This window comes from Oncorhynchus gorbuscha, linkage group LG14 (genome assembly GCF_021184085.1).
Source record: "Oncorhynchus gorbuscha isolate QuinsamMale2020 ecotype Even-year linkage group LG14, OgorEven_v1.0, whole genome shotgun sequence".
In the NCBI taxonomy this organism is placed as follows: Eukaryota; Metazoa; Chordata; class Actinopteri; order Salmoniformes; family Salmonidae; genus Oncorhynchus; species Oncorhynchus gorbuscha.
This window is the reverse complement of record NC_060186.1, coordinates 47,185,292-47,208,039: the sequence shown is the minus strand read 5'-3', so window position 1 is coordinate 47,208,039 and position 22,748 is coordinate 47,185,292. Positions and strand designations below refer to the sequence as shown.

Below are 22,748 nucleotides of genomic sequence, written 5' to 3'. Positions count from 1 at the left end.
ACAATGGAGTTTGACATTTGGAATGTAGCTCTTCCTGCACAGAGTATTCCTAACGTGGCTACTTGTCACTCTGTATTACCATCCTATAACATGCATTAAAAACTGGGTGGTTCGAGACCTGAATGCTGATTGGCTGACAGTCGTGGTATGTCAGACCGTACACGGGTATAACAAAACATTTATTTGAACTGATCTAATTATGTTGGTAACCAGTTCATAATAGCAATAAGGCACCTCGGGGCTTTGTGATATATGGCCAATATACCACACTCCCTCAAACCGTATTACTTAAATATGAATAGACTGAACCAAGAATTCTCAATAATGATCATTGAGAAAGTTACAGACGCACAAATATCATACACCCAAGACATGCTAACCTTTCACCATTACAATAACATGGGAGGTTATCATTTTTGGGGGTGGTATTATATTTGTGTGTCTCACTCATCATTATTCGGCAGGGGCGGCAGGTGGTTAGAGTACTGGGCCAGTAACTGAAAGGTTGCTAGATCGAATCCCAAGCTGACAAGTTCAAAATCTGTCGTTCTGCCCCTGAACAAGGCAGTTAACCCACTGTTCCTATGCTGTCATTGTAAATAAGAATTTGTTCTTAAATGACTTGCCTAGTTAAATAAAGGTTAAATAAAAAATAAATTCACAATTCATTCAGGATTTTCCATAATCATGGTAGCATCCACATTAATGGAGAAGTGTTTAGAAACATATTCTATTCTTATTTACAATAAAAGTACTCCAATATTACACAATGCATTATGTACCATTCATTTGTATCGGGCACAAAGTAATCTGAAACACAACCAAAATAAACAGCAAATGCATCCAACAAGTTTGTAGAGTAAATTGCGTGCTATGAATACGGGACTAAATACTTAACTTTGACCTTCTTTAATATACATATACGTAAGTGAATTTGTCCCAATATGTTTGGTCCCATACAGAAAGTACTGTAATTTCTAAATGGTTAACCCGATATGCATGAAAATACCCTCAAATTAAAGCTGAGCATCTGCACTTTAACCTCATATTGTATCATTTCATATCCAAAATGCTGGCATACAGAGCAAAAACAACAACAAATGTGTCATTGTCCCAATACTTTTCGAGTTCACTGTAGATGCCCATTTGACCTAAATATACTGAACAAAAATATAAATGCAACATGCAACAATTTCAAAGATTTTACATAATTACAGTTCATATTAGGAATCAGTCATTTTAAATAATTTCATTAGGCCCTAATCTATGGATTTCACATCACTGGGCAGGGGCCCACCCACTTGGGAGCCAGGCCCACCCACTGTTGGAGGTGGCTTATGGGTAGAGAAAATGAACATTAAAAAAACAGCTCTAGTGGACATTTTTGCAGTCAGCATGCCAATTGCACACTCCCTAAAAACTTGAGACATCTGTGGCATTGTGATATGTGACAAAACGGCACATTTTAGAGTGTCCTTTAATTGTCCCGAGCACAAGGTGCACCTGTGTAAGGATCATTTGCACTAACGGCAAATGATTGCATCTTGTTATTATATTTAGCTACCTGTTTTATTCGTTATGAATAAGAGGGTCATCATACATTCCCCATTTGTACAAGGCTACGGGGCTACTTTTGCCTTCTTGCAGTGCAATACTTCAACCACTACAGACTGTGCGTACGCATGGTCTAAAGTTTGCGGGAGGATAAGCACATTCTCACGTCAAGTTAGTTTTTTATAAACACTAACTTCTATGAGAAAAACTGGCACCCGCATGTTTTGTGGCATGGTTTGTGCGTTCGCAACATTTATGAGGTCCCAGGCGTTTACATTTGTTAGATGACATAACAATAGAGTTCTTTGGCCACGCACCACAGTGTTGTGTTTGACGTCGAAATAAGAACGCATGAGCATAAAAGAACCCCATACCTACTGTAAAATATGGTGGTGGATCTTTGATGTATGTATGTTTTAGATTAAATAGGATGTTGAAGGATGTTGCTTGGAAAACCACCCCCATTGTTACAAATGTGATGTTCCCTTTTGAGTCTCTTTTAGTCCACACAATTAATAAATGTTCATGTATTTATCTACATACACAACTGTTCAAAAGTTTGGGGTCACTTAGAAATGTCCTTGTTTTTGAACGAAAAGCTACATTTTTGTCCATTAAAATAACATCAAATTGATCCGAAATGCAGTGTAGACGTTGATAATGTTGTAAATGACAATTGTAGTTGGAAACAGCATATTTTTAATGGAATATCTACACAGGCGTACAGAGGCCTATTATCAGCAACCAGGACAAGTACATTAGTGTCTAGTTTGAGAAACAGAGTCCTCAACTGGCAGCTTCATTAAATAGTACCCGCAAAAACACCAGTCTCAACATCAACAGTGAAGAGGCGACTCCGGGATGCTGGCCTTTTAGGCAGAGTTGCAAAGAAAAAGCCATATCTCAGACTGGCCAATGAAAATAAAAGATTAAGATGGGCAAAAGAACACAGACACTGGACAGAGGAACTCTGCATCCCGGAGTCGCCTCTTCACTGTTGACGTTGAGACTGGTGTTTTGCGGGTACTATTTAATGAAGCTGTTAGTTGAGGACTTGTGAGGTGTCTGTTTCTCAAACTAGACACTAATGTACTTGTCCTCTTGCTCAGTTGTGCAACGGGGCCTCACACTCCTCTTTCTATTCTGGTTAGAGCCAGTCTGCGCTGTTCTGTGGCAGACTGGCAGTCACAGGATTCAACCCACATATTGCATTTAATGTCTAAAATAATTATCCAAACTCAAAATCAAAATCCGTGATAATAAAAAAAAAAAATATTGAACCGAAACCGAACCGACTTCAAAATGCACTAATTGCTCAGCACTACTTTGAACACAACGGAGGATAGTTTTAGATGAATTAACTTGACAATTATGTCGTATAATCAATTCTCAGTTGTATCTATGGCCACGTCAATAGCATTTGCTCTTTTATACCACTCGTTCTTGAGACAATAGCTCCTCTCGCCGTGTTTTTTCCATCACCGACAGAGAGGATCTGGATCGATAGTGCCGCCTGCACGAAAGGCTTTAAGATGGATAAGGTTCAGCTGGATTACTGTTGCGCCGCATCTCTTTCATCTTACTCTCAGACGCTGTATTTATAGGGGAGGAAGCAAATTAGTCCTAATCATAATTAGCATCCACTTTTAGGTTAGCTTAGCGTTCTCTTACTGTATTCATAATTGACATCGTGCCATCTGTTTGAACAGGGTAATGAGTAGCCATGAAGCATTGTAAAGTCAGTGTGATTCATCAATAGATTGCTATCAATCCAGTGGACTGAGCCCCAGTAAACTACGCCATACTACTATACGTTTGCAGCTCTTTAAGCACCTTTCTTGGTTCAGTGGTTTGATTGTCATGCACAGTCCAATTTATAGAGTAGTACTGCGTTTTACAAGCTTCTTCAATTTGATTTGCCGCCTGTTTGGTGGACATCAAAGTCATAACTGTTAGCAGATCTTTTGTTGTTATGATGTGATGATGGTGCAGATTTGATCAGGTTTTTGTTTGAAGGGTAAATTGTGGCGTAACATAAACTACGTAGGCACATCTGTGCTTCGTGACCTTTATGTGCGCTTGTGTTTGGAATGTTTTATTTCAGTTGTGATAAGATAGTTAGATTGACATCACACATATTTGGTTGTGAGTCTTTGCCATTGGTCTGGGCCATAAGCCAATGGGAAGTGCTACTGCGAGGAGTTGTGTGTGTGTGTGTGTGTGTGAGAGTGATAGATGAAGCCCACACTACAGACCCCTGAGCTGCCAATCAAATGACTGGCATAACACCTTTACATAGCAGTGCGACTGGTGTTATAGAGTCACTGCTGCTGGTGAATGACTTGTTACTGATTGCTAACACCATGGACGACAAACCTGTAAGTAACCGATGTTCTCAAAGTAACATTTATGTTATCAAGGAAGCTGTTTTCATGTTTTTGAACTGCGTAGTAAGAAAGATGTCCTCAGTTGCTTAGCTTATCAGAAGAAGCAGAAGAAAATAGACAGGTCTATCTCAACCTAATTCACGGAGCCCTGGTTTACGGCAAAGCTGGGAGGAGAGACGTTGAGCCACAAAACTCTTTAACAAATCCTTGGAGACGGATGAATGTAGTCTCTAGGAATTATACCCCAAGTTGAACTGTGTTGTCAACTGTTAGTTGACAGAGTTCACTGCAACACATTTTCAGCCAGACTAAATATATTTAAGCGATTCAATTTATTCATAAAACAAATTGCTACGGAAATCAAGCTTCCTTTTGTGACTTCCTCTGCAGGTGCTAGAATTTTGGCCGTAGCCAAATTTATGTAGAAACATTTAACAGAAACAACAATTAATTCATATACTTTTCCCAATTCACTCTTTTTAAATATTTCAATTCCGATATAAGATCCCATTGAATGTATGTGTTGTAAAAATAATGGCAAAGTGTGTACAATTACACACCCCTGGGGCGGCAGGGTAGCCTAGTGATTAGAGTGTTGGACTAGTAACCGGAAGGTTGCTAGTTCAAATCCCCGAGCTGACAAGGTATAAATCTGTCGTTCTGCCCCTGAACAGGCAGTTAACCCACTGTTCCTAGGCCGTCATTGTAAATAAGAATTTGTTCTTAACTGACTTGCCTAGTTAAATAAAGGTTAAAAAAAATGGATCATTGTGTCTCACTGCTGTTAGTCTCATATACAAGGTTTGTAGCTTAGAGCTAATGCTAATGGTTATAGTAGGAGTACAACCCAGAAGAGCGATTAGCCTCGGATCACCTGGATGGCATCTAGGCAGCTATGTAACACGGCTAAGACCTGCTCAGAGTACATGCTAGTGCCTTAGGATCAGTGGCAAGGTCTGTCTCAACCCAAATGTCCTGATTCATTTTTTTTATTCCATGATGCCTATCTTGCAAAGCAACTTTTTTTGGGGGCTAATTGAACCGTATAGTTCAAGAGCAGATGCCTGTGAGTTAAAGGGACATTAACCAATGCTTGGATTCCTTGAATGTCTCACAATTATCCACATGCACTACAAGCAAGCAGTCTGGCTCCCATGGCGCACCTATTCTCATCCAGCATGGGGAAGGCAGTGAAAGAGGCCATTGTTTGTGGCACTCTGAGGCATGTTGCATGTGGGTGTGACACTGAGAGAGAGAGATATGATGCCATTTTATACATTGGGAATATCTTTGAATCAATCAATTGTATGAGAACAAATGCGTTTTATAACCGGCTTCAATTTGAGAAGGGCAAAGTAGTTTAAATAAAGTTGCATTCATTCCAAATATCATGGCATGCAAATATCACTGGATAATTTAAAGTTACAATATTGTGAGATAAAATTAATGGAAACACTCAGTTCCCTCTTTAAAACCAAGAGCATAGCAAAATTAGAATTGTTATATTTCATCGTTACGCAGAAGAAATGGCTCATACTATGACATGACTTAGTGCTCATTGTTTACGGGTTGGAAAATAAACTCGACCTCCGGAGTGTGATTCAGATGTCTATTTAATCTATTGAATCAAGTCTTCTGCTAAACAAATGGCTTTCAGGGATTCTCTCTCCCTCTCTTCCCTTTCCTTCAGAAGGCATTGATTGATGTGCAGTAAACTGCACCTGTCAAGGTTTGATTTCTCACTTGGATTTTTCTGGTGTGATGTAATGTTTTCATGATCCTTTACATGGTAAGATGTCATGTATAGCAGCACTGACATAAACAAAAGAAAACAAAAGAATACCTCTATCTGAAAAGGCAGGATCCCAGGTCTTTTCATTGTTGTCTATGCCTCACAGATAACATTAGCCCCATTTAGACATTGTGGAACACTTTGTATCAGCGAGAAAAGGCATTTGTGAGAATGTTTTTGTTTTTGTTGTTTTCATTGGAAGCCGAGCCTCTCAGACAGACGGACAGTATGTTTTCAGTGGCTGTTGTTCAGCATCTTGTCTGGAGTGCACCATTTGTATCAGCGGTGCTGTGACATTCTCCCTCAGCTACATAGTCACCGCGCAAGAGTCACCACGCAAGAGTGTAAATGCCAGAAAGAAAACTGTCTGTATCTGTTCCAGAGAGGCCTATTTTTAACACCTACTGTGCCACTTATCTCCTCTTGCCATTTAGGTATTTTGTTAGGTGAGGATGATGTTTCAGGATGCTCTTGGGTAGCCTGGCCTGTGAGGCGAAATGAGGTAGAATCTCGTCACAACAATCCATCTTGTGACTGTGTGCGTGTGTGTTTGCTGTGCGAGGTGAACCCGACATCCGGGACTGACCTGTTGCAAAGCTGAAAATGCACTAATTTCACAGCCTGTGCCACTACCAGCATTGTCACTGCATCTGCAATTCCAAATAGTAACCAGATGGCAGTCTGGAACACCCGTGCAGACCTCATAGGAGCTGAACATATACGGTAAACAGCTATGAAATTATTTAAAGGAGCTCCACGTCAGGACATTCCTCATTGCATTAGCAGCACTTACGTCTCTTGCTCAGCGCCAGGACCGCTACTCCTCACACTTAAGACTTAAGACTTAAGACTGTTCCGATTGATGGCCGGATGGGGGGACTTCAGTTCTCTCTCAGAGCCCAGAGAAAGTATCTGCTGTGTTCATGTTTGTTTCGGTTGGATTCTGGAGGCTGGCTCTGAGTTTGCTGGTCTGTTTTGGAGTGATGTCTCTTTTATAAATTTGGAGTGGGAATGTTTACAGGAGGGGCAAATGGGGAGAGTGAGTGAAAGCACAGGAATTCCCTCTCACTTTGGCTCATCATGTATTCGTTCTGCTACCCCCCCCCTTTCTCTTTCAGTACTCTCCTCTGTTGAGAAAGGGGGAATGTTTGTTGTTGGAATGCTCTCAGCACTCTGAGCCGTGCCCAGCATTAGAACATCTTTGTTCCGAGCTGAGCGGGTCCTCCCGGAGACGCTGCGTGGCGCGGGGGGAACTGGGAGGCCAGTTATCAGGGGGGACCGCTGGGTTCATTCATCCGCCTGTCGTGGGCTCCGCTTTCTTTCATTTTTAGCCAAATTCACCAGGCTTGACAAGCGGGTAATTTGAGCCAAATTACCGGCAGAGCTCCGGGTCCCTTCCACAAAGTCATTCTTCGTCCTCCTGGGAAAGGCTCTGGACAGCACTCTCCAGGCCCAGAGTTTTGTTGAGTCATGTGAAATCGTGTACACACAGAGACAGAACCACACCAGGGTGAAGGGAGGGATGAGGACAGAGGCAGCAGGGGGGTTAAAAGCTGCTCACAGGCTAGGGGAGACAGAGGAATGCACTGGAGCCAGCCTTGTATAAGGTAATGTCTGGCAAACATGCAGGGGTGGGACCTGTGCACAGATTTATTTTAATACACTGCTGGCAGGGCCAGAGGGGAGGGGAGGAACGTCCAGCTCCCTGCCAGCTTGTCCCAGAATCACAGTCACTCGTCGGACAAGACAGGACATTGTATTAGGTTAACCACCACAGACGACAAAAACACACAGAGGCAAGTTTCAGTTGACCTATTAATCTGCTAGTTTGACCTATTAATCCGCATGATCAGATTGGGTTGCTTTTTGTTCCACTGTCAGGAGCTTGTATTCCTTTTCCATGGGGTTGTTGTGCTTCCCTGCGGTTGGAGTGATTCCCCTGACACCACCATGTTTTGAGTTCACTGCCCTGCCGACAGATATGGATTTGTCACATCAGTCTGGCATTTAGCATTGCAGTGATGCATCGAGTACGTACATGTAGAGGCTATATAGGGGTTTGGTGTTATACTGTAGTGGTAGGTTATGTTGCGGTGCCCCAAAGCTGTGTATGGTTATAATCAAAAGCATAGTAGTGTATTGTTCATAGACTGATGGACATTATATGTTAACAGATCAAATCCCAGAGGATGTGACGTAGTAGCCTACAGTGCCTTCAGAAAGTATTCATACACCTTGACTTTGTCAAAAACAAAAAAATGTGCTACAAAGTGGGATTCAAATGGATTGCATTGTCATTTTTTGAATTCGTAAAAACAAATCTGAAAAATAAAACATTAATATATGCTGATTAGATAAGTATTCAACCACATGTTAGAATCAATACGTGTTAGAATCCCCTTTGGCAGCGATTACAGCTGTGGGTTTTTCTGGGTAAAGCTTTCCACACCTGGATTCTTCAACCTCTATCAAATCTGTTGTTGATCATTGCTGGACAACCATTTTCAGGTCTTACATGTACATTCACTATCTTCTTGGTAAGCAACTCCCATGTAGATTTGGCATTGTGTTGTAGGTTATTGTCTTGCTGAAAGGTAAATTCATCTCCCATTGTCTGGTGGTTAGTAGACTGAACCAGGATTCTGTTTAGCTCCATTAAATGTATTTTTTATCCTGAAAAATTTGCCAGTCCTTACCGATTACAAGCATACCCATTACATGATGCAGCACCCGCTATGCTTGAAAATATGGAGAGTGGTATTGTATTGTATTTTCCCCAAACGTAACACTTTGTATTCAGGATAAAAAGTGATTTGCTTTGCCACATTTTTTGCAGTATTACTTTAATGCCTTGTTGCAAACAGGATGCATGTTTTGGAATATTTGTATTCTGCACAGGCTTCCTTCTTTTCCCTCTGTCAATTAGGTTAATATTGTGGAGTAACTGCAATGTTGTTAATCCATTCTCTGTTTTCTCCTATCCCAGCCATTAAACTCTGTAACTGTTTTAAAGTCACCATTGGCCTCATGGTGTAATCCCTGAGCAGTTTCCTTCCTCTCTGGCAACTGAGTTAGGAAGGATGTGTCATGCAGGTGAATGAGGACCCAAAAGCGACTTGGCGAAAACAGAGTCTTTAATCCAGTAAAGTAATTCTACAAACATAAGACATAATTCCACTCGTAATGACGAGAACAGACTGGAGACTCGATCAAGAACTGCAGGTTGCCTCGGGAAGGCACTTGAACCTAGCAGACTCAGACACCTGCTCTCCACGCAGCATCTGAGGGAAACACGACACGACAGGGCGAAACACAGACACAGCACGGTGAACAATAGACAAGGATCCGACAGGACAGGAACGGAAAACAAGGGAAGAAATAGGGACTCTAATCAGGGGAAAAGATAAGGAACAGGTGTGGGAAGACTAAATGATTGATTAGGGGAATAGGAACAGCTGGGAGCAGGAACGGAACGATAGAGAGAAGAGAGAGAGGAAGTGAGAGAGAAAAAGGGGAACGAACCTAAAAAGACCAGCAGGGGGAAAATGAACAGAGGAAAAAGCAAAATGACAAGACAATCTAAGACAAAACATGACAGTACCCCCCACTCACCGAGCGCCTCCTGGCGCACTCGAGGAGGAATCCTGGCGGCAACGGAGGAAATCATCAATGAGTGAACGGTCCAGCACGTCCCGAGACGGAACCCAACTCCTCTCCTCAGGACCGTAACCCTCCCAATCCACTAAGTATTGGTGACCCCGTCCCCGAGAACGCATGTCCATGATCCTACGTACCTTGTAAATAGGTGCGCTCGACAAGGACGGGAGGGGGAGGGAAGACGAACGGGGTGCGAAGAAAGGGCTTGACACAGGAGACATGGAAGACAGGATGGACGCGACGAAGATGTCGCGGAAGAAGCAGTCGCACAGCGACAGGATTGACGACCTGGGAGACACGGAACGGACCAATGAACCGCGGAGTCAACTTACGAGAAGCTGTCGTAAGAGGAAGGTTGCGAGTGGAAAGCCACACTCTCTGGCCGCAACAATACCTAGGACTCTTAATCCTGCGTTTATTGGCGGCTCTCACAGTCTGTGCCCTGTAACGGCAAAGTGCAGACCTCACCCTCCTCCAGGTGCGCTCACAACGTTGGACAAACGCTTGAGCGGAGGGAACGCTGGACTCGGCAAGCTGGGAAGAGAACAGAGGAGGCTGGTAACCCAGACTACTCTGAAACGGAGATAACCCGGTAGCAGACGAAGGAAGCGAGTTGTGAGCGTATTCTGCCCAGGGGAGCTGTTCTGCCCAAGACGCAGGGTTTCTGAAAGAAAGGCTGCGTAGTATGCGACCAATCGTCTGATTGGCCCTCTCTGCTTGACCGTTAGACTGGGGATGAAACCCGGAAGAGAGACTGACGGACGCACCAATCAAACGACAGAACTCCCTCCAAAACTGTGACGTGAATTGCGGGCCTCTGTCTGAAACGGCGTCTAACGGGAGGCCATGAATTCTGAACACATTCTCGATGATGATTTGTGCCGTCTCCTTAGCGGAAGGAAGTTTAGCGAGGGAATGAAATGTGCCGCCTTAGAGAACCTATCGACAACCGTAAGAATCACAGTCTTCCCCGCAGACAAAGGCAGACCGGTAATGAAGTCTAGGGCGATGTGAGACCATGGTCGAGAAGGAATGGGGAGCGGTCTGAGACGACCGGCAGGAGGAGAGTTACCCGACTTAGTCTGCGCGCAGTCCGAACAAGCAGCCACGAAACGGCGCGTGTCACGCTCCTGAGTCGGCCACCAAAAGCGCTGGCGAATAGACGCAAGAGTGCCTCGAACACCGGGATGACCAGCTAACTTGGCAGAGTGAGCCCACTGAAGAACAGCCAGACGAGTGGAAACAGGAACGAAAAGGAGGTTACTAGGACAAGCGCGCAGCGACGCAGTGTGCGTGAGTGCTTGCTTAACCTGTCTTTCAATTCCCCAGACTGTCAACCCGACAACACGCCCATAAGGAAGAATCCCTCGGGATCAGTAGAAGCCACAGAAGAACTAAACAGACGGGATAAGGCATCAGGCTTGGTGTTTTTGCTACCCGGACGGTAAGAAATCACAAACTCGAAACGAGCGAAAAACAACGCCCAACGAGCTTGACGGGCATTAAGTCGTTTGGCAGAACGGATGTACTCAAGGTTCTTATGGTCTGTCCAAACGACAAAAGGAACGGTCGCCCCCTCCAACCACTGTCGCCATTCGCCTAGGGCTAAGCGGATGGCGAGCAGTTCGCGGTTACCCACATCATAGTTGCGTTCAGATGGCGACAGGCGATGAGAAAAATAAGCGCAAGGATGAACCTTATCGTCAGACTGGAAGCGCTGGGATAGAATGGCTCCCACGCCTACCTCTGAAGCGTCAACCTCGACAATGAATTGTCTAGTGACGTCAGGAGTAACGAGGATAGGAGCGGACGTAAAACGTTCCTTTAGAAGATCAAAAGCTCCCTGGGCGGAACCGGACCACTTAAAACACGTCTTGACAGAAGTAAGAGCTGTGAGAGGGGCAGCAACTTGACCGAAATTACGAATGAAACGCCGATAGAAATTAGCGAAACCTAAAAAGCGCTGCAACTCGACACGTGACCTTGGAACGGGCCAATCACTGACAGCTTGGACCTTAGCGGAATCCATCTGAATGCCTTCAGCGGAAATAACGGAACCGAGAAAAGTAACGGAGGAGACATGAAAAGAGCACTTCTCAGCCTTCACGTAGAGACAATTCTCTAAAAGGCGCTGTAGAACACGTCGAACGTGCTGAACATGAATCTCGAGTGACGGTGAAAAAATCAGGATATCGTCAAGATAGACAAAAACAAAGATGTTCAGCATGTCTCTCAGAACATCATTAACTAATGCCTGAAAAACAGCTGGCGCATTGGCGAGACCAAACGGCAGAACCCGGTACTCAAAATGCCCTAAGGGAGTGTTAAACGCCGTTTTCCACTCGTCCCCCTCTCTGATGCGCACGAGATGGTAAGCGTTACGAAGGTCCAACTTAGTAAAGCACCTGGCTCCCTGCAGAATCTCGAAGGCTGATGACATAAGGGGAAGCGGATAACGATTCTTAACCGTTATGTCATTCAGCCCTCGATAATCCACGCAGGGCGCAGAGTACCGTCCTTTTTCTTAACAAAAAGAACCCCGCCCCGGCCGGAGAGGAAGAAGGCACTATGGTACCGGCGTCAAGAGACACAGATAAATAATCCTCGAGAGCCTTACGTTCGGGAGCCGACAGAGAGTATAGTCTACCCCGAGGGGGAGTGGTCCCCGGAAGGAGATCAATACTACAATCATACGACCGGTGAGGAGGAAGGGAGTTGGCTCGGGACCGACTGAAGACCGTGCGCAGATCATGATATTCCTCCGGCACTCCTGTCAAATCGCCAGGTTCCTCCTGAGAAGTGGGGACAGAAGAAATGGGAGGGATGGCAGACATTAAACACTTCACATGACAAGAAACGTTCCAGGATAGGATAGAATTACTAGACCAATTAATAGAAGGATTATGACATACTAGCCAGGGATGACCCAAAACAACAGGTGTAAAAGGTGAACGAAAAATCAAAAAAGAAATAGTCTCACTGTGGTTACCAGATACTGTGAGAGTTAAAGGTAGTGTCTCAAATCTGATACTGGGAAGATGACTACCATCTAAGGCAAACATGGGCGTAGGCTTGTCTAACTGTCTGAAAGGAATGTCATGTTTCCGAGCCCATGCTTCGTCCATGAAACAACCCTCAGCCCCGAGTCAATCAAGGCACTGCATGTAGCACCCGAACCGGTCCAGCGTAGATGGACCGACATAGTAGTACAGGATCTAGATGAAGAGACCTGAGTAGTAGCGCTCACCAGTAGCCCTCCGCTTACTGATGAGCTCTGGCCTTTACTGGACATGAATTGACAAAATGTCCATCAAATCCGCAATAGAGGCACAGGCGGTTGGTGATCCTCCGTTCCCTCTCCTTAGTCGAGATGCGAATACCTCCCAGCTGCATGGGCTCAGTCTCTGAGCCAGAGGAGGGAGATGGTTGCGATGCGGAGCAGGGAAACACCGTTGACGCGAGCTCTCTTCCACGAGCTTGGTGACGAAGATCTACCCGTCGTTCTATGCGGATGGCGAGAGCAATCAAAGAGTCCACACTGGAGGGAACCTCCCGAGAGAGAATCTCATCCTTGACCACTGCGTGGAGTCCCTCCAGAAAACGAGCGAGCAGCGCCGGCTCATTCCAGTCACTAGAGGCAGCAAGAGTGCGAAACTCTATAGAGTAATCCGTTATGGATCGATCACCTTGGCATAGGGAAGCCAGGGCCCTAGAAGCCTCCCTACCAAAAACTGAACGGTCAAAAACCCGAATCATCTCCTCTTTAAAGTTCTGGTAATTGTTTGAACAATCAGCCCTTGCCTCCCAGATAGCTGTGCCCCACTCTCGAGCCCGGCCAGTAAGGAGTGAAATGACGTAAGCAACCCGAGCTCTCTCGCTAGAGTATGTGTTGGGTTGGAGAGAGAACACAATATCACACTGGGTGAGAAAGGAGCGGCACTCCGTGGGCTGCCCGGAGTAGCAAGGTGGGTTATTAACCCTAGGTTCCGGAGGCTCGGCAGGCCAGGAAGTAACAGGTGGCACGAGACGAAGACTCTGGAACTGTCCAGAGAGGTCGGAAACCTGAGCGGACAGGTTCTCCACGGCATGGCGAGCAGCAGACAATTCCTGCTCGTGTCTGCCGAGCATGGCTCCTTGGATCTCGACGGCAGTGTTACGAACGTCTGTAGTCGCTGGGTCCATTCTTTGGTCGGATCCTTCTGTCATGCAGGTGAATGAGGACCCAAAAGCGACTTGGCGAAAACAGAGTCTTTAATCCAGTAAAGTAATTCTACAAACATAAGACATAATTCCACTCGTAATGACGAGAACAGACTGGAGACTCGATCAAGAACTGCAGGTTGCCTCGGGAAGGCACTTGAACCTAGCAGACTCAGACACCTGCTCTCCACGCAGCATCTGAGGGAAACACGACACGACAGGGCGAAACACAGACACAGCACGGTGAACAATAGACAAGGATCCGACAGGACAGGAACGGAAAACAAGGGAAGAAATAGGGACTCTAATCAGGGGAAAAGATAAGGAACAGGTGTGGGAAGACTAAATGATTGATTAGGGGAATAGGAACAGCTGGGAGCAGGAACGGAACGATAGAGAGAAGAGAGAGAGGAAGGGAGAGAGAAAAAGGGGAACGAACCTAAAAAGACCAGCAGGGGGAAAATGAACAGAGGAAAAAGCAAAATGACAAGACAATCTAAGACAAAACATGACAGGATGCCTGTATTTTTGTAGTGATCCAAAGTGTAATAATAACTTGCTCAAAGGGATATTCAATGTCTGCTATTGTAGATGTTTTACCCATCTACCTTTGCTAAGCATTGGAAAGCCTCCCTGGTCTTTGTGGTTGAATTCACTGCTCGACTGAGGAACCTTACAGATAATTGTGTGGGGTACAGAGATGAGGTAGTCATTAAAAAAATCACGTTAAACACTATTATTGCACACAGAGTGAATCCATGCAAGGTTTTATGTGACTTGTTAATAAGCAAATCTTTATTCCTGAACTTTGCCATAACAAAGGGTTTGAATACTTATTGACCCAAGACATTTCAGCTTTTAATGGTTTATTAATTTGCAAACATTTCGAAAAACATAATTACACTTTTACATTATGGGGTGTTGTGTGCAGGCCAATGACAAAAAAATAAAAATGTTATCCATTTTAAATTCAGGCTGTAGCACAACAAAATGTGGAAAAAAGTCAATAGTGTCTGAAGGCACGGTAAATGTATAGAAAGCGAAAAAACGTTTGTTGAATCCAATGTTATCCAAAACAAGGAAGTAGTATATCAATAGACTGTAACCATAGCTTTTTTTCCCACAAAAATACATGTACATATCTTTAAACCCTTTAAATCCCTTGCCTTTACATCTCCTTATGAAAGGTTTATGCAAATAGAGGCAGTCATTATGCGCTTTAAATGGGTGTTTGTTTGAGGGGAAAACAAGCAACTAAAAAGCATTTATTCTTAATAAACTGCCTCTAGATGCTGTTGATTTTACATTACATAGGTATGTAGAAAAAGAGGCTAGTGGCTTCAGCATGAGAAGGCACATGATATCAATGTCTATCTAATGGATTAAAGAATAGAGTTAAATTGAGCAAATGTCTACAAGAGAATGTGCATACTGCCCAAATGTTCCCCCACAATGTACTTTGTAGCATTAGCTGGTCAGTAATATGAGAATGGTCACAAGGCCTAAACCACTTTGCCAGCAGTGGCAGCGTGTTTGTTTGTGAGCTGGCTCCTTAACTGACAGTGCAGCCTCTGGGCAGGGCAGGCAGTGGTTGGTCTGGACTTAGCTTTCCCACTGACCCCTGTGGACCCTGTGGCCCTGCTCAGACAGACTCAAGTATGGAGTGCCCTTGTTCACTCTGAACCCTATACTGTAAATAATTGAAGTATGTGTAGCAGGTTAATTGATTATTGACTACCAGACGGGTTCTAAGAAGAGCTGGAACAGTTGGAGAGAATGGAACCTCAGTCGTACTCAAGCTTTAAGAGCTGGTTACAGTTAGAGCTGTTTTTGCTGCTTGTTTTTATTAAAACGACTTGCTTCTAAATCCACATCAGTAGAACTCTTTACTTGGCCAAAAAGTCTTATCAAAATAACTAATACATGGTTAGATGAATAAAAATAAAAGTCTCCCTCCCTTTGGGGTTTCATGTTTTTAGCTCTTGTGTTATCTTAAGGAAGCGTTCTCGTAAGCCGAAGACCTCTATTGATGCATCGAAATTCCTGCTGAGCTTTTGGAGACCGAGGACTGAAAGGATACTCTTGGGATAAATGCTCTTGGAACTCTTGGGATACGGCCACGGCTCATAGGAACAGGAGTGCTGCGAGAGGAGAGTCCTTTTTCCCAGAAAATGGAAGTTTGTTTACTTCAGGATACTGAAATGAAAAAAATACTTGTGTAAAAAATGTCCTATAATCTGGAGGTGGGAAGTTGTTGGCTATTGTTCGTCTAGTTCATTTCTGGACTAGAGGTTTGCAGACGAGATCTTAAATTCTGGTTGCCACGGAAACCATTATGTGGGACAATTGTCAGGGTAGACCATTTTAGAAACCTCCTTGGAAAAGCCTCTATATCTCTATATATTATATATTACTATTATATATTACTATCCTACTCTCCTGATCTTCAACCTCTCGCCATTGGCTCAGACATAGTTTACTTCAGCCTCCTTTCTCAGAATTGCAGTGGGCCACGAAGCTCAGGAATGAACCATTCATACCCTGTCTGTTTGCGTAATGTACAGATTTTATATCTGTAGTGAGGCGTTTAAGAATACCAAACATCTTTCATCCATATTTCCAGCGGGAGACCTACGTTTACAGTATATCACATTTATGCTCAAAGACATGTCCTCATCCTCTGCCTAGAACGCTTAGAGCAGCAGTCTGGCTGTGAGACCGATTTTGACTGTTGCTTTCACCTGGTACTGGGAGTGACTTCAATTTGGAGATTCATCAGGCAAGTAAAGTGGGTTGTGCAGCAGCCTTGAATAACTACTCATATTTTCCCTAACATGGCAAAAGCCCAAATTAAATTACGAAGACTTCATTCAGAACAGATGTGCTGATATTCGCATTCGGCCTTTAAAGTGCTGATCATTCAGTGTGCCCACCTGTTGTCGATGAATTGTCAAAGCTGCTTGATGAGTGTTTTCGAGGACAGGCCTGCTTGGCTATTAACCTAGATCTGCAGACCCTTCTGGCTGCCAAATGGACTCTGGTCTGATCTCAATATGAACGTTTTAAATCAATGACTCTTTGCCCTTCAGAGGCACTACTTGGTCCTATTAGAGAAGTGTTCAGTAGCACTGTGTGTAATAGTCTGAGCAGTCATCAATCTTCAAATGGCTCTATCGGCAATTTAATCAAACGCTCTTCTTGAAATCCTTTCCATTTTAAAACCGAGAGAGGAGAAAAAAAAAGCAATATTCATTTCTGCAGCTACTCCAGTTAGTGGACCGGCGATGCTCACATTTATTATGCAGGAAAACAACCTTCCTCAAAGATCTGCTACTAACCCATCTGGTTGAGGTGATTAGCAAAAGCCGAGGCAGATGGCGCCATGGCCAGATTCTGCATTGCTTAAGGCAGGGTGTATTCATCTGCATATACTATTGACTGGCTTGTTTGGATGCAAGGATTATTTTGGTGTAGTAGTACATTTCTAGCCATGACAGAATGGGAACATTTTTCAAAGATTGAAGAAGAATTTTTTTTTTTTTTCCAGTGTTGGGTTCCTGAACGAATTGTCCACCAGCACAGGGCTCATTTACTGTGTTGAGTGGAATTATGTTTTTGTTAGGGACAAGGCAGCCGCTAATTTGGCCTTCCTCCAGTCCTCTTCTGTGTGCAGTGAACACCCTACATTGAATAAGACCACAGCCTACACTGGCAGTCCGTCAGGAAATGTTGACACACCACTGGAGAGCAGAGAGAGAGAGAGCAGCCTCAGAAACCCCAGGAATAACCGAAAAGAGACTTTGGACCAGAGGGCGGGAGGGTGAGGTGGAGCCTTGGAATGCGTTCGGAGCAGAGCAAATGACTTATTTACTAGCTGAACCCAGTGACCCCTGCCTGATTTGGCGTCTTCCCAACCAGTCTCTCCTGTCACAGTTGGTGAAGAGTCCGCCCCTCCCTCCACCCCCTCTCTTTCTCTATCGGTCTCCGTTCCCCACCCCCCTCATTGATCGAGACCCGAGGCTGCTGCGAGCCTATTGGCTGGGCTGTTTGCCCTGCTCTCAAAAGCAACCCTGTCCACCCCCCTCCCTCTTCCACCACACCCCACCTGACCCCCTGTAACTCGCCCTCCAGTCCCAGTGTTGAGGTCAAGATGAAAATTTGTTGAGGGATGGGTGATGAAATATCAATGTCAATGTGTTCCAGCCTGGCAGTGGAAAGAACAGTGCAAACGATCAGCCACGCACGGACATTTGGAACACACGCTATTTATCACAGTCTGATAAATGGTCTTTAGTTTGTAGAAGTGAAATTGCCATATCCCCACCATCTCCCACCCCTGTTTCTAAACAGGATAATCTCCTGCTTGACCTTCTCAGCTACACATGTTACAGAATATCTTTGTTAAGTACTGTGTGGATCCTCACTTGGCACCTGCAAGGCATAGGCGCTGAATTGTCGTCTGTGCCCAGTGGGAATGGTACAGTGTGCATAATGAATGAACAAATATTTTCACACTGCAATATATTCATGTCACCCTGGATGTAACCTAAACCCTTTGTGAATATTGGATTGGCAGTCTATTCTCAATCAAGTCCAGATTAAATATGGAGAGAGAGAGCGAGATAGAGAGAGGGAGGGAGAAGAGGAGTAGAGTAGTGTAATTCAGATCAGATTTTTCTTTGAAGACAGTATGTGTTTGTGCACTTGAACGTCTGTCTGCATTGTGTGCCTTTTAAATGCCTGGCGTGGCACGCAGTGGATACTGAATGGACTGTCAGAAGCCTCTTGTGGATGTTCTCACGTGGAATTATAGTTCCATGTTGCAGCCAACCATATGCTGTATGTGTCAGTCCTATGTGCATGTGTCACCCACCCTCTGTTGACTGCACTGATCTATGATCTAGACTTTTCTCTCTGGGTTTGCAGTTGGTTTTCTCTTGCTTGTGGCTGGGCTTTCCTTGGTTCCCCGTTAGACCTCTCTCTGTGGATTTACACACTGTGATTTCCAGCTTGTGTAATGCACACATTATCATCCCAAAAAAATCCACTCAGAGCAGAGTGGTGCCCGCCAGTGCCAGTGCCAGTGCCAGTGCCAGTGCCAGAGGCTGAAGGAGACTGGAGACGGTTTGTGCACTCCAGTGACGAACGAAAACACAGGCAGATGTGTGTCCGTTGGCTGGCTCGCCAGATCATTGCTTGAATAGCCTGATGAAGGATTCTGATACAGCACATTTTTGGGGGGCATCTAAAGCTAATTTCCTGCATTTCTTCACAATCTAATATGACTCTTTTGGGGTCTTTTTGGGATCACTTTTATTATTCAATAGAATAGAATAAGTTTCTAAACACTTCTACATTAAGATCCTACCATGATTATGGATATTCAATCCTAAATTAATCGTGAATAATGATGAGTGAGAATGTTATAGACGCACAAAAACCATACCCCCCCACAAATGCTAACCTTCCCTGTTATTGTAATGGTGAAAGGTTAGCATGTCTTGGGGTTATTATATTGTGGGTCTGTAACTTTCTCACTCATTATTATTCACGGTTCATTCAGGATTATTCCTAATCATGGTAGCATCCACATTAATGTAGAAGTGTTTAGAAACATATTATATTCTTATTTACAATAAAAGTGAGTCCAAAATGTCACAATACATTACCATTCATTTCTATTTGGCATAAAATAATCTGAAACACAACCAAAGCAAACAGCAAATGCATCCAACAAATTTGTAGAGTCATAAGCTTGATGTAGTCATTACGTGCTATGAATGTGGGACCAAATACTTCACTTTTTACCACATTGATACACATACAAGTGAATTTGTCCCAATACTTTTGGTCCCCTATAATGGGGGGACTATGTACAAAAAGTGCTCTAATTTCTACCCTCAAATTACAATTTGCACTTTAACTTCATAGTCATTGTTTGATTTCAAATCAAACTTTTGTAGTATGGAAAAAAAATGCTTCCCCGTCCTAGTAATTATGGAGGGCACCGTGATTCATATCATAGGCCTAATACTACTGTAGAGCTCTTTTTAATTGCAAACAATATAGCTGGATCGACTCATCCTGCTCCTAAGGGTCCACTGCCCTGCAGCACCTCAATCCAACACACCCCACTCATCATTAGGATCTTAGTGAAACATTCATTATTGGTTTCAGGTGTGTTAAGCCAAGGCCAGCGGGAAAACCAGCAGTACGGCAGACCCCCAGGGCGAGGACTGAGCAGCCCAGCAGCTAGGGATTCCCTAAATAGGTATCTCCCCTGATGTGGGCAAGTTTTCAATACAGATTCCTTTTGTCATACAGTATTCCATATAAGCGTTCAGACCTTATGAAAGTTGCACAGTATACCTTTAATCTTGTAATAAAATACAAAATACATAACATGACAGTTCTGCCATCCATTGTGACATTGTGGGAAGATAACCAACCTTCCAATTAATGGCAATGCATTTTTTAGCCGCTATAAATGCTAAGAGAATAAAGTGTTGCATCTGTAAAAGTTCACCTCAGCGCCGTCACAGACTGGTCTTCCCTGGTTTCCTGACCCTGCTGAGACCCCTGTCACCATTTTATCCTGCTCAGATGAGGAATGAAAAATAATTACATTGGTGTACATTTGTACATGATATTATCCAGGAATAGAATCTATGGTTCAATCATTTAAATTAAAATTAATCCCAGATACCAGACTGTAACCTATTCATCAACTCAAGATGAAACTTTGTATCCATTCACTGGTTGTTAAAATATACTGCAAAATTCACCTCAGCTCGGTAGACTGGTCTTCCCTGGCTGTCTGACCCTGCTGTGACACCTGTCACCACCTGATCCTGCTAAGAAATTATGAGCATTGTGTTGTGTACTGACTGTGCACCATGACAGTGAAGCCCGTAGAGATGTTTATATTGTGTCACTGTGAAAAGTAGAGAATTAGCTAGTAAAACTGACAGATCAATAACGTTACATTGCTATACTAACTCAAACAAAAACTCGCATTGCGCTATCAAAACATGTCAGAATATCGGTCTTCAATCGTTTGGCTGCTGATTTCATCATTTGACTCAGGTCTAGTGTTATTCAGACAAAAATAATAGCTATAGTTAGTGAGCTAGCTAGCTATCTAACATTAGCCAACTTTTGGCTAACTCTACTGGTACATCTACTGGCAAAAACTAGCCAAGTTCATTTACTTCTGTTGAAACAGGACAAAATAAAGGCTTCAAAACATTTCCATACACACAATAGCTCTTAGATACTGCTACCTGACAGAAAGCTAGAGGATAGAGCTGTGGTAGCTATAGCTAGTTAGCTACATTGCCTTGCGAAAGTATTCGGCCCCTTTGAACTTTGCGACCTTTTGCCACATTTCAGGCTTCAAACATAAAGATATAAAACTGTATTTTTTTGTGAAGAATCAACAACAAGTGGGACACAATCATGAAGTAGAACGACATTTATTGGATATTTCAAACTTTTTTAACAATTCAAAACCTGAAAAATTGGCCGTGCAAAATTATTCAGCCCCCTTAAGTTAATACTTTGTAGCGCCACCTTTTGCTGCGATTACAGCTGTAAGTCGCTTGGGGTATGTCTCTATCAGTTTTGCACATCGAGAGACTGATTTTTTTTCCCATTCCTCCTTGCAAAACAGCTCAAGCTCAGTGAGGTTGGATGGAGAGCATTTGTGAACAGCAGTTTTCAGTTCTTTCCACAGATTTTCGATTAGATTCAGGTCTGGACTTTGACTTGGCCATTCTAACACCTGGATATGTTTAGTTTTGAACCATTCCATTGTAGATTTTGCTTTATGTTTTGGATCATTGTCTTGTTGGAAGACAAATCTCCGTCCCAGTCTCAGGTCTTTTGCAGACTCCATCAGGTTTTCTTCCAGAATGGTCCTGTATTTGGCTCCATCCATCTTCCCATCAATTTTAACCATTACATTTACATTTAAGTCATTTAGCAGACGCTCTTATCCAGAGCGACTTACATCTTCGATGTCCCTGCTGAAGATAAGCAGGCCCAAACCATGATGCTGCCACCACCATGTTTGACAGTGGGGATGGTGTGTTCAGGGTGATGAGCTGTGTTGCTTTTACGCCAAACATAACATTTTGCATTGTTGCCAAAAAAGTTCCATTTTGGTTTCATCTGACCAGAGCACCTTCTTCCACATGTTTGGTGTGTCTCCCAGGTGGCTTGTGGCAAACTTTAAACAACACTTTTTATGGATATCTTTAAGAAATGGCTTTCTTCTTGCCACTCTTCCATAAAGGCCAGATTTGTGCAATATACGACTGATTGTTGTCCTATGGATAGAGTCTCCCACCTCAGCTGTAGATCTCTGCAGTTCATCCAGAGTTATCATGGGCCTCTTGACTGCATCTCTGATCAGTCTTCTCCTTGTATGAGCTGAAAGTTTAGAGGGATGGCCAGGTCTTGGTAGATTTGCAGTGGTCTGATACTCCTTCCATTTCAATATTATCGCTTGCACAGTGCTCCTTGGGATGTTTAAAGCTTGGGAAATATTTTTGTATCCAAATCCGGCTTTAAACTTCTTCACAACAGTATCTTGGACCTGCCTGGTGTGTTCCTTGTTCTTCATGATGCTCTCTGCGCTTTTAACGGACCTCTGAGACTATCACAGTGCAGGTGCATTTATACAGAGACTTGATTACACACAGGTGGATTGTATTTATCATCATTAGTCATTTAGTTCAACATTGGATCATTCAGAGATCCTCACTAAACTTCTGGAGAGAGCTTGCTGCACTGAAAGTAAAGGGGCTGAATCATTTTGCACGCCCAATTTTTCAGTTTTTGATTTGTTAAAATTTTGAAATATCCAATAGATGTCGTTCCACTTCATGATTGTGTCCCACTTGTTGTTGATTCTTCACAAAAAAATACAGTTTTATATCTTTATGTAAATGTGGCAAAAGGTCGCAACGTTAAAGGGGGCCGAATACTTTCGCAAGGCACTGTAACTCTCTAGTTTATTCACTTCAGACAGAACTTCAGTCAAGGAGGGATGAAACATGTAATGCATTTGCAATGATGTAAAGTATTTAAGTAAAAATACTTGACTTTACTATTTATATTTTTGACAACTTTAACTTCTAATGCACTGCATTCCT

At 43.6% G+C, this 22,748-nt stretch overlaps 1 protein-coding gene across 2 annotated transcripts in view; it reads left to right on the top strand.

Annotated features, from left to right (window-relative positions):
* LOC123994972 (transcription regulator protein BACH2-like) overlaps positions 1-22,748 on the top strand; it is a 116,108-nt gene that overhangs the window by 10,184 nt on the left and 83,176 nt on the right. The window contains exon 1 of one of the 2 annotated variants that reach the window (XM_046298144.1): positions 3,822-3,932. The exons of the other annotated variant lie outside the window; for it this stretch is intronic. Within the exon in view, the coding sequence (XP_046154100.1) occupies positions 3,828-3,932 (105 nt within the window). The 5' untranslated portion in view covers positions 3,822-3,827. Of the gene's footprint in view, positions 1-3,821; positions 3,933-22,748 lie in introns of those variants that run through there. 2 annotated transcript variants of the gene reach the window in all.